Here is a 12,985-nt window from a genome sequence, read left to right as displayed (position 1 = left end):
GACTCTCAGTCTATGAGTTTCTTTATGAGTTAAATGTGTTTCTTCTATGGAGCATATTGGATTTTTTTCTTGATCACTCCGTTAGTTTCTTTTGATTGGAGAATTGATACTTTTTATATTGATTTTTATAATTGATATATATTGGCTTAGCTTTGTGATGTGTATTTCCTGCTGTTGTTTGCACACATGCCATCTGTTTAATTGCTTGCTCTCCTTGGTGCTTGATTTTGTGTTTATTCTTCAGGTTGTGGCTGTTTCTGTCTCATTATAGAATATCTGTCAGTACTCTTTGTAGGGTTGGTTTGGTGATCATGAATCCTACATTTGCTTTTTGTCATGCAAGTGTCTTACCTCACCATTTGGTTTGATAGTTTTGCAGGTTATATCAATCTTATTCAGCAGTTGTTTTGTGTCAGGATTTGAAACACTTCAAACACCTCTTGATTTGATGATTTGTGGAAATCTGCTGTGATGCTTATGGGCTTTCCATTATTGTTGACTTGATAAATTTCTGTAACAGTTTTAATATTCTGTATTTTTGCTGTATTTCCATAATCTAGATTTCTATTTGTCTAGGTGTAGATCTTTTTGGATTGTTGCTAGTTTGAGTTCTATATGCTCCACTTAACTGTATGTGAGATTCTGTTGCCATGTAACTTTCTGCCACTACTTCTTCAAATAATCTCTTTATGTCATTTGTCCTGACTCATGTTGTTTCATTGGCACCTATTAGTCTTATATTGTTTTTCTTTACTTTGTCTTGTAGCTGCTGGATTGTTATATCCTGGCTCCTTGTTATCTTTAAGAGGTCTTTCCTTGCATGTTCTCTACCTGCACTAGTGTTTTCAAAGTCTGAAAGTCTATCTTCAGTTTTATTCAAGCAATTTTACCAGCTTTCAATGCAATTCTTAATGTCCTGGATATCTGAATCTGTCATGCATTCTAATTCCTTCCTAAGTTGTCGATATAATGTTTCCAACATTTTTCACTTCTCCACTTTTTTATCTATGTCTTCTTTAGATTTCTGAATAATTATTTCACAATTCTTATCATTTCCTTTCTGACTGGAGAGACTACTCCTGATCTTATTTTTCTATAGCCTAATGGACCTTTGCCTTTACTTCCTTTGCTATCATTTCAGAAATTTCACGTGTGTGACTCACAATTTCCTCTATGTCCTTGTCTTCTAGACTTGCTCTGAGTGTGTAGAAGTTCTGAAATTGACTTTTTTCCTCCATTTGGGTATTTTGTTTTGTTTTTGCTAATTTTATTGAGAAACAAATAGCAATGAGACAGTTTCAAAGCCAATAAATACGACAATTTCAATAATTAATACATTGCATATTGCCTTCTTAGTGGTTATTCATACTAAAAGATGCAGACATGACATCCTATATAAACACTATTAGTAAAGATCTTTCTTCTCATTGAATAAAGAGAAAGTAGCTGTATATCTACCCTCAATATTTTGTATATATAGATACAAAATGGTCTCTCATTTGCATCCCCTCTTTTTGTTTAGTTTTGTCAGAGATGGGTATTTCATTGCCATTTAAATATTGTAGGTATGTGAATTCAGCAAAATAATCCAATACAGTCCAGTAGTCCATAATAGTAGTGGGTTATCCATAGGATGGGCAATGTCAGAAGTTGTTGACTTGAGCCTTTTAGAGCTCAGCATATTAATATGGCTTTATATTTTATATTTCATTTTTATACTTTTGTGTTGGATAGTTAAGACCAAAAAAGCAAGACCTATATAACAAGAAATGTAACTTTTGTATCTGACAAGGTGAATAAAATTGCCTCAAGTTTTAACCTGAAACCCTGTACCGCAGTTTGTAGATCCTTTGTCAGTATCAGCCTTGTGGATGAGTCATGGCCATTGCCTGACCAATTTGCTCTCTGTAAAAGTCAGAGAAAATGTTTTTTTCCATGTGACTCTCCTTAGGCACACACTACATAATCGATCACTTTCCTCTGTGGTCCCATAATCTCCTTGATCAGAAAATTTGGGACACAAATGAGTTACAGGATTTTACGCTTTAGGTTCTCCTATGTCCTGAGTCCTCACTGACCTTCAAAGGCTAGGGCAAAAATTCTGGCTGTCCTTTCAGCCCTTCTTTTTTTTTCTAATATTTGGTCTGCAAACTTAAATTGTTAACCCTCTGGAAGAGAAACTTAATGATATTATTACCCTGTAATATAGGCAGCTGAGCTTAATCTCACTATCTGTCTGAATATCCAACATAAAGTGGAGCAGGAATTTTCGATCAAGCATTGATATGTCAAACTTTAAATCCCTACAGAATGTGAAGAAAAAAGAAAAAAATAAAAATATGTTTTAAAAGATAGGAATAAGTAATTGCATATTTTACACAAAAATTTAGAAATCTAACCATATACAGCATTGTAGCAGGACAGTCCTATGACATTTTTTTTCTTGTCTCTTGTTTTCATTTATTATCTGTTTTTAAAACTAACCTTTACTTGAGAGACAGTATGGCAGTAATTCGTATGACATGACAAGCAGTATGTATTTGGAAGTCCAGAATAACAGACATTCCAAGTATAACCCTACTATTACACATTCCTATCTTCAGGGCAGTTGCTTAGCTCACAATTGTCAGCATATATAGTTAGCCAGGGTGAGAATCCTACCAGTTAACTGCTAGTTTCAAAAACCTGCTGAAGATTCATTGCCTTACCCATCTTGTGCATATAAATGTATGTTTTTGCCCCTGTCATGTTTCCTAGCTTCTCTCCTTGCCCTCTCTTTGTCTTGAACTAGTTTTAAATGAGATTAACATCTTCATTTTTGTTTCAGAATCTGGAGTGAAAGCATCTAAAATTTATTGTAAATGATGACTTTGCATTGAACAGCTTTCCCTCATTTTACTTTACGTCATTTAAATTATTTTGCTGAAGTGTAAGTGAAATGCACATGAATACAACTCTGTGTGTGTGTGTGTGTGTGTGTGTGTGTGCGTGTGAAAATGATATGGCCCCACAACAGATATATGTCAGTGATTAATTTAAAATTTGGAATATTTTCAATGAGTTCTTTTGGAATTTCCCTTTTCCTATTCCTGATTCTACCTTACAGAAAAATAGAGTAAATTCCTGATACAGAATGAAAGTTCAAATTTTTAGTGTATTGTGGCGACTGGGGACTTGTCAAAAGTAAATATCATAATATTGAATTTCATTATTTGAATTTACATTTGGTTATAAGATTTACACCTGATAAAGTCTTGAATTTCATTATGGAATTTGTGCTGTTGTAATGAAGAAATAATGTAATCTAATGTGATCATGTTATGTCACTCAGATACTAGGAGATCTCCAGTACCTTGACATATGCTCACTGTTTGGTGTAACTTTACTTTTCTCTGATGGCCTACTGGATGTTCCAGTGTTCCTTTTATGACCGTAGCTTTGGAATATATCCTACTCACTCCAACCTCAGAAAGAACTTCTGAGAATAGTCTACTCCAACTTCGAAATGCACAAGAGCTTAGAGTCTGAGATCAGCTGTGCACCTATGTGATGAAAGCTGTAGCAACAATACTTCGTGAATTTCATTGTTGATGAGACTGTACAAATTCTGAAAAATAAATGCCTCTGAGACTTTGAAAGGAAAGACAACCAGAAGCTCCCATTATGATCCTTTTCTTCATATTGACCGGAACAGCTTCCTACCTTTCCTGCACCAAATGAGGAGACTTTCTGCTTCATGAATCAGGACAAGGAATACAAATCTTTCAATTAGTTACTTGATTAATTCCAATGAAGTACTGAGCTCAAGATGATATTGAGACTGTCTAACTATGCAACAGGTAGCAACAGCAGTGAAGGTGGATGTATCTGCACTGTGTTCTCTAATTTCTCAGTGGCAGGAGAGCTGTGAAAGGAGAGAGCAGCAGTGGTATGATGTGGGGTTGTGCATAAGCTCTTGCAAAAAAGAATGCATTTTGGCTCTGACATTTTTATTTTTCTCATCCATTATATAATTAGCTACAAAATCTTATCACAAGTCAATAAAAGTAAATGTAGCAATATTGTTGAACTATGCAATGCATTTTCTTTGAGATACAGTTTACCTAAGATGCGGACATGTTGGACTATGTCTATTAAAAGTACTCATCCTGTTTATCCTTACTGTTTTATGAATTTCAGAATTTCAATGAGTATTGGTATTATGTTGATAAACTAATAATGCCCTGGCATTTTAAATTCCTTCATCTATTGTATAATCAGTTAGAAATTCCTACCAAAATTCATGAAAAGTAAAAGTAGAAAGACTGTTGAACCATTTAATGTAATTTCATTGACATACAAAGTTTACTTTGGACTTGGGCAAAGTAGAGAGTGCCCATTAGAAGCACTCATCATCCTGCCTTTGTGTTAAACATCATTTTTAAAACTCACCGATTTCATTAGGGTATTTTGCTAATTAAAATTTCATTTAGTATGGATAAAATTTTGCCAAATTCTTTATCTAAATACTTTCCACTTTAATATCTAAAAAGTGTGCAATTTGTTACACACCAGTAGTGACTCACAATTCATTTTTCTCATTCCTTGCATAAGTTGAATGTTTAATAATGATATAATCCTTGGCTCTGTATGTGTTGAAAGATGTGGTATGACAGAAAGTATAGCAGAGACGCACAGAGGCTATTCAACCCATGTGCCTTTTTGCTAATTACAGAAGCTCAATATCCATAATTGCTGCTTCCTCCAAACTTCAAAGATATTAAATCATAAGAGCTTCCTCCATACTTTCCAGGAATCTCTTTAGGGATAATTACCAGAAAGTTATAATTGCCTTTGACAATTAAGAACTGTGGATTAAAGTTATTCCAAATCATTCTTGTTTCCCCAAGCCTCAACTGTCATTGTCACTACAGGTAAAATGTTAAATATAATTCTGAGGAGAGCAGCGATCACATTTCACAGACCTCTATATCAGGGTCCAAATGCCTCTCTTTCCTTCAATACTGCCTGTCCTGATCTTCACAGTGAGACTCCCATCTATAAAGGCAAGAATTCCAGTGAATATTTCTCATTTCACTATGAGAATAGAGTCAGAAATGGCAAGTATTGGCATGAGAGCTTATGTCTGCAAAGGGATTCTGATCTAGAATTTTATCCATGAGGCTGTGGGGAATAAAGTACGATGTTTGTTAACTATGAGCTGAGCCACTGACAGTCCACTTCTGTGCTGACAGTTTCTAATAAAACTCAGTAAAATCCTTCCCAGAGATAGGTACCAGGGAGTAATTACAGTTTCACTAAAATGAGGCTTCATGTGCTTCAGGAGGGTAGGAATTAAATGTAGCTGTTGTGCCATAGCCATATATAAATGAACAAGTTTATTACTATTTGTCATGGCTCCTGTTTAGATCCATGTATCTTCAAGAAAATGGGTTTTTAGTCTAACTCTGTGGTTTATGTTACCCTTGGCAGAAAGAGTAACTGTCATCTGCTGAAGACACCTGTACCTGGATGATTATGGTGAGCATGCCTTCCCATGTGAATTTAGAGAAGCTGCACATACAGAAAAAGGAAAACTCTATTTTTACCTGCTGCAGACGGTAGCTGTCAGGAAGAAATAAACTTTATATTTATGTAGTGCTTTAAAAATATTCTTTGCATATTTGGTTGAATCTGGTGATACAGTTAAATGGTAGAGAATTTGCCTAGTATATTTGGTGAACTAATTTGATTCTCAACAGTGGAGAATTTACCAAGTTTAAGTTCTAGGAGGTTTTTTTTTTAATCGAAGTTACCAAATGTAGGCTTACACATATGCTGCACAGTAATGTACCTATATTTTCTATATTCTATGAGCTATATTCTCAGCCTGTATAAATAAGTTTTAGACGCTAATCTTATTTCAAACATCATGATCAAGTAATCTCATTTAAAATGTTTTACATGGACTATGAAGTATTGTTAATAATATGTATACTGTCACAGATCTCTAGAAGTTTTTCCTCTTCCTGCAATATTGTAGCAGTTATTCAGCAACTGTCTTTCCTCATGACTTGTCTTACACCACCAACATTTCATTCTTAATTTCTATGACATAGAATGATTTAGGTTTTATATAAAATTAAGATGGTGGGCTATTTCTTCATCTTTGCTTGATTTTATGAGGCATAATACTCTTAAACAGCAATCATACTGTCAATTAGCATACAATTTCTTTTTTAATTTTCTTGCTTTTTATAGGCTGAATAATATTTGTATCAATGTACACCTAAATTTTCCTTAGCTATTTATCCTTCCAGGAAAGAGAGCATGCTTCATTTTCAGTATTTTCTCTATTTCTGTAATTAACGTGGGGGTTCTAATAACTAATAGATTCTGATTTTAATTGTTTAATTGCTTACATATCCCTAGAAATGCAATTTTTGGAAAGATGGCATGACCTTTTTCTTTGTGAACTATTCATACTGTTTTCTACCACATCTATACTCTCATTCCTACCAACGGTGCAGAGTTCCACCTTCTCCAAGTTATGACTGCTCTGTGTTTCATCATTGTTGTTATTTCTAGTAACTACTCTGAACAATGTTTTTCTCAAAACATATTGTGGTTCGGGTTTGTATTTCCCAAATTATAACTAATGTTGAGTATTCTTTATTGTATGTTGGGGCCACTTTTGTTTTCCTTCCTGAGAAGTGTCTCTCCGAGCTTTGTGGCCCCCATGTTCATTGGGATATCAGTTTCATGTTGGTTGATCACGTTCTTCTGTTGGGGTGTAGTTCATTATCCTGTGGTTTCAACATATGTAATGTTAAAAATTTTATTTTCTTCATATCCATTATATTTGTCTACTTTCTTTTTTAATATAAATCAGTAGTCATCATATCTTGATGATACCCTTCTTGAACCTATATGGTAAAAGATGAGCAAAAGTTCAACTAATGTACAATTCAACCGATAATAATTCAGATTGTATCTAGCATTATTTAAAGGCTTATTAATGTTCATTCAAAGTAGCTTTTAAACAGTGTAATATTGCACTTAGTTTCCTAAATCACTAGAAGCCATGACAATGTCTTTTTTGCAATGGTAAAATGAGCCTTCTGCTACCCAGTATTTTTTCATCAGTCTTCTATGGAATAAATCTCACTTCCTTAGGACTAATTTTCTTTTAGACTAAACTGTAAGTAAAAGCTTTCCAACCAGCCTTCACAGATTCAAATTCTCACTCTCCTCAAATTTGGTGCACACAGAGTATCTTTTAACCTTTCTAACACTAAATTGCTCTTGTTTATGAGATTTTTGCCCAGGTGCACAAAATTGCGTTATGAAAATTAAAGAAAAGGTAACATTTGGAGAATTTTTACAGTGTGTTATACTTCATGTGCTACATAAAATTTATAGGTGTACCTTTTGGAAGTGTCCTAAAAAATATATAAGAGTTTATATTTGTCTTGGAACACAGTGCTTCTCTTTTGATATGATCAGCATAGCTACTAGTTGACTTCCAGTGGGATTCTCAAGCCCACCCATGAATATCAGTCACTGGTAATGATCGGAAGGGCCTTCAACAATTTGCAATCAGAATTATCTACATATTTCAGAATGTGGATTGAAAAATGAGAAATTTATATTATCAATACCATTTTGCCTTACATTTTCACAATTAAGGGCCCCAAAATTCTACTGAATTGATCTTCAGACTTCAGGAATAGGCAATACTTATTCACTCTATTTTATTAAAGTGTCTCCAAGACACATCATTGTAGTCTTCATCAAGACTGGGAGAAGTATACTGAAGGAAATCTTCAAGAAACGTGAATTACAACTTTTTCACTGGATTCATCTGTGTCTTCAGGTATGTGTCTCATCATCATGAGCCCCAGGAACATCATGTGTGTAGTTTACTCAGTTACAACTTTTTGGACATTTTAATGCACTCAATATTGTTATTCATAAACTCGATTGTCCTATGTACGTAATTGCCAAAATAAGAAAAACCATAACAGATCTACAGAGTTTTCAGGCAATATATTTTTGGATCCCATGACAAAAATAAGTCCACAGGCAAAACACTGCAGTGATTGTGGAGTGTTTCTTATTGGGGATAGTCTTGTGTGACAGTGGTTTGGTGAGTTTCACCTTATACTGAAATGAATGACAAGTGACACATATTCTAGTATCAATACTTACCACAGACATATTTTCTAAATTTACATGATAACATTTATGTGTAAAAAAAATGAAAATTCTATCAGAATTTGTGTGCACTGCTAAGTGGTGATTCAGAAATGGAACACAATGCTCCATGTAAAGATAGATCAAGAAACAATATTGTCATTAAGCTAACCACCTTTTGCTCTCATCTGCATCACTACCATAAGGCTATAGATCAGTTGGACATACATGTTCTAGTGAAGTGAACAGACAGAGGTTAATCATTACGGTATTGTAATATTTTACACGTTAGATCACTAGTACCTGTTTGAAATGGTATACTAATAAATTTAGTGAGCTCCTTAAAATTCAGCATTTGCATTCATTAATTGTGTAGGAACACTTGACTTCATTATTGAATATTACTGGTAGGATTTATTGTTGTTACTTTTTATAATTTTGTTCAATACATATCAAATAATCCGTCAAATAATCTTTGCAATGCTAGTGCCCATTTAGATGGTTTTTGAATTTAGGGCTCTAGAGATCAATAATATTACTCTGTAGGAGAACATCTGCTTTATCCATTGTGATCCATATTTGGCTTAGGTTGTATAAATTCAAAGAAATAAAAGTACTGCAACATTAAAGTTTATCTTACTTGTTTACACAGATACTCTCCTCTGGTTTATTGAAATACTTGTATCCATTACAACACTCCCACAAATATACACATTCTTTTTTAATCCATTTTTTTACTTATATGGGTACTGCCTGTCAAATTAATTTTAGCATTCCGGATGATGTATTATGCTACCTAGTAGCAGTTTTCCTGGACTTTTACTGATTAATATAACTGAACATATTTGTTTGTTTATGTTATATATTCAATAATGTGACTTTTGAAATTTCAAGCTAAATATAATCCCAAATTATTATCTTGTATAACATACTAGCATGCTTATTGATCAACATATGTATTAATCACAATGTCTCTCTGTTCCAAATGTTTTACCTTTCTCATCCTGTTTCCATGCTGTTTTTTTCCTTGTATGCTCATATACATATCATACAAGGTATTATGTTATGAATCATTATTATGAATTCATTATTATATTATGAACTTTGAATCATATATTAATTATGAAATACTTCTTAGTTGTTATAAAATGTGCATTTTTATCCATAGATTTAATATTTTTCTAGGAAAAATTGCCTTCTCCTTAGAGTCAATGAATAATTTTTTCATAAAATATTTGATATTTTTCTCATATATTTATGTTTCATATTGATTCAAAAAAGATCTGTTCTATGGCATGTAACAAATGTAGTTTTTCATTTTATAATATAACTGAAGTTAAGTTTCCGCATTTACCCAAGATATAGGATTTCTATTTCTTTTCATATGCTATCACTTCCCCTTTTTCTCTCAGTTTAGCAACACCTTATCCTTAATGATAATTTTCTTCTGAAATCAGATGAAAATTCTGTTCAACTCTATATCTTGAGATATTCACAATTACATGAACACACAATTTCAAAATTATTTTGTCATCTACTCTTTACAATGACGCCTGCTACTCAGAGGAATGACTGTTATAACAATTCAAATGAAATTATAACACAAAATGATAAAATAATTTCCCGAAATTTAGTAGTAGGAATAATTTTCTTATGTCAGACTATCATTGGTGTTGCTGGAAATTTCTTTCTACTTTATCATTATATTTTTGTTTTCCATGCTGGAAGAAGGTTAAGGCCTACAGATGTGATTCTGAAGCACCTGTTTATAGCCAATTCATTTGTTCTTCTTTCTAGAGGAGTCCCTGAAATAATGGGAGCCTTTGGACTGAAACAGTTTCTCAATGATATTGTATGCAAATCTCTCTCTTATTTTGAGAGAGTGGGCAGGGGTGTATCCATTTGTACCATCTGCCTCTTAAGTGTCTTCCAAAACATCATCATCAGCCCCATGAACTCCTGTTGGAAAGATATTAAAGGTAAAACTCAAGGATATATTGGCTTGTCCACTCGCCTCTGCTGGATCCTAAACATGATCGCCATTTTAAGTATTCCTCTGTATGCATTGCATTTGGATGCAAAAGGTTATGGCAGAATCATCACAAGGAAAATAAATGTAGGACACTGTTGTATTGTTGACTATAGGGCACTCATGGGCAAACTTTATATAGCGTTAGTAGTTTTGCCTGAAATTTGTATTTCTCTGCTTATAGTCTGGGCCAGTAGCTCTATGATTTGCATCCTGTACAGACACAAGCAAAGAGTCCAACACATTCATGTCACTAATGCTTCCTCAAGATCCCCTGAGTCTAGAGCCACACAAAACATCCTTGTTCTAGCGAACACCTTCGTCTCTTTTTACACTGTGTCTTCCATCGCTCGAATTTGCACTACTTCAGTTCATGATCGCAACTCATTGCTTGTGAGCACTTCTGAAGTAATTTCTTTGTGTTTTCCAACAACCAGCCCCTTTCTGGTCGTGGGCCAGCGTTTGTCAATATTTATAAACTCTCTTTCCTGCATAAGAAATACTAAATCTCTCTAATCTTTTCAGAAATATACAAAAAAAAACATGTTGTTTATTCCTTACTCCTTTTTGTGACCTAATGTAGAGCCCTTTTATCTTGTCTAAATCTAGAAATCATATTTTCTTAACTTCTGAAGGCAGGAAATCCAGTAGAATAGCAGATTTTTAAAAAGGAGTTTGGGACCCTCTTCTTCATCCACCTAGTACCATATCCAGCTAACTTAAGTATTATTTGAGTGTATTTTTTTCCAATAATTTTATTGAGAAACAAATAGCAATGAAACAGTTTCAAATCCGATTAGTAGGACACTTTCAATAATTAATACATTGCATATTGTTGTTTTAGTGGTTATTCATTGTACAAGATGCACACATGACATCCTGTCCACAAACACTATTAGAATAAATGTTTTTATTCATTGAATTAAGAAAATGTAGCTGTATATCTATTGTATTTTGAGTATACAGATACAAAATGATCTTTCATTTGTATCCTTTTTTTGTTTAGTTTTGGAGAAGGGTATTCCATTGTCATTTAAATATTATAGGTGCTTGAATTCAGCAAAATAATCCAATATAGTTCAGTAGTCCATAATAGTAGTGGGTTTTCCATAAAGACTGTCTTGAGTCTATTTAAATTGACTTAGTTCAGTGAGGGATCAATAAAAATATTTTTTGTTCATGAAATCATTTTGAACATGTGCATAAAGGCAGAGATAGGTAGAAGACAATCTTCAGTGACAGTTTTCTGTGCTCTAAGTTCTGTCCTATGCAGTCTTTTTAAAAGTTGATTTATGTTAAGAATTGTTTACACTAATAAAACAACTTCGATGATAGAAATAGTGTCAATGGTAGGAACAATAGCAGATACAGTAAAATGGAATGAAATGGAATTTAAGGATGAAAGAATAAAGAGGAGGAGAAGGAGAACAGATAGAAGAAAAGTATGGGAACAACACACTACTGTAATATATGATGGCTGAGGTGGTTGTACTTAGAATTTCCATCAGTTTTATTGAATACAGTAGAGAATGTATATAATTTTCCCTTTGAGTAACTCTGTATGCTGATAATTGAGAAATATGCAACTACATTGAGGACAGCAACGTGTAATACAAAAGCCATGCTTGAATATCTGTCATCCTGGTCTTCTAAATGGATATCTTTTCTGATATTATATCAATTATTGCTATACTCTCTTTAAAATACATTTTAAAAAGGTAATATTAAAAAGAGTCAAGAAAAAGAAATTAAGATTTCTTGAAAGCAAGTGGTAATATTCAATCAAATGTCCAACCTTTTGTAAGTATGTCTGTTAATCTGACCAAAAGTTTTAATGATACAAATAGATAATGCATTAATCATTGTTAATCAGCTATTCTTGTTTTGAAAATCTGTAACATGTATTGTTGTATGTTGCTTTTTGTTTCAGCAATTATTTCTGATTTTTGCTCTTGCTTTTAGATTTACTCTTAAAAATAAAATAAAATTATTTTAATAAAAGAAATTACTTTTCTTATTTAAGCAGTAGTATGACTCCATGCAAGGTATAACACTACCAAAGGTTACAAGAATTTGGCATTCTTGAGGAATGGAATTCTCTTTGAATATTTGTAATAGAAAAGAAAAACAAACAAGTAGGCAGTTTCGTAGGCTTCATGTATCTGAGGCAATGATATGCTCTGTCTTCTCAAAATATTTGAAAGTACTTAAGACCCAGAAGCTACATCAAGAGAAGTCCTTAGTGTGAAAGAGAAAGCCTTGAAAGATTAAACGAGGTCAGGTGAATTTACAGTTTTTCATAAATGACATAAGTCCCTGAGCCACGGATTTTGTAGCCTAACATTTTTGTAACTCACTGATTTTAAAACATTTTGTTGATAACTTGATATTAAATGCAGTTTCCATGTGACTTCTCACATATTCCATGAACTAGATACCAATTCATTCATGATTATTTCTTTGTTTCTTTACATAATAGATGTAGAAATTGTTTTCAAAATTAGACCCTTCTCTTCAAATACAAATTCCTAATCTTTTTTACAGATATCTAAAGCAATTCTGATAGCCTATTTCTTAGGAAATTGGCTATTTCCTAATAGCCTATTTTCATTAAATTGACCACAAATTCAATGTTTTATCTTGGTTAATGAAATCCAATGGAAATGGAGGCTCAAAAAACATTACACTGTATCCATATGCACTTTGGTCACTGTACCGAGCATTATGCCACTTTAGTATCAACACTACAGTAAAAATGGCATGAGAAGTAAACATTTGGAG

General features: G+C 33.2%; 1 protein-coding gene across 1 annotated transcript; it reads left to right on the top strand.

Annotated features, from left to right (window-relative positions):
• The first annotated feature begins 9,721 nt into the window (after window positions 1–9,721).
• Window positions 9,722–10,720, top strand: LOC101579127 (vomeronasal type-1 receptor 4-like). Its single transcript, XM_004644702.1, has one exon. It carries the CDS (start codon window positions 9,722–9,724, stop codon window positions 10,718–10,720), a length of 999 nt encoding a protein of 332 aa, XP_004644759.1.
• The last annotated feature ends 2,265 nt before the right edge of the window (window positions 10,721–12,985 follow it).

This window comes from Octodon degus, unplaced genomic scaffold, assembly GCF_000260255.1.
Source record: "Octodon degus isolate 3935 unplaced genomic scaffold, OctDeg1.0 scaffold00206, whole genome shotgun sequence".
Lineage (NCBI taxonomy): Eukaryota > Metazoa > Chordata > Mammalia > Rodentia > Octodontidae > Octodon > Octodon degus.
This window is presented reverse-complemented; position numbering and strand designations above follow the sequence as displayed.

Excerpts from the sequence above, each read along its gene's own strand:
- LOC101579127 (XM_004644702.1), top strand. The coding sequence starts at position 9,722 with ATGACGCCTGCTACTCAGAGGAATGACTGTTATAACAATTCAAATGAA.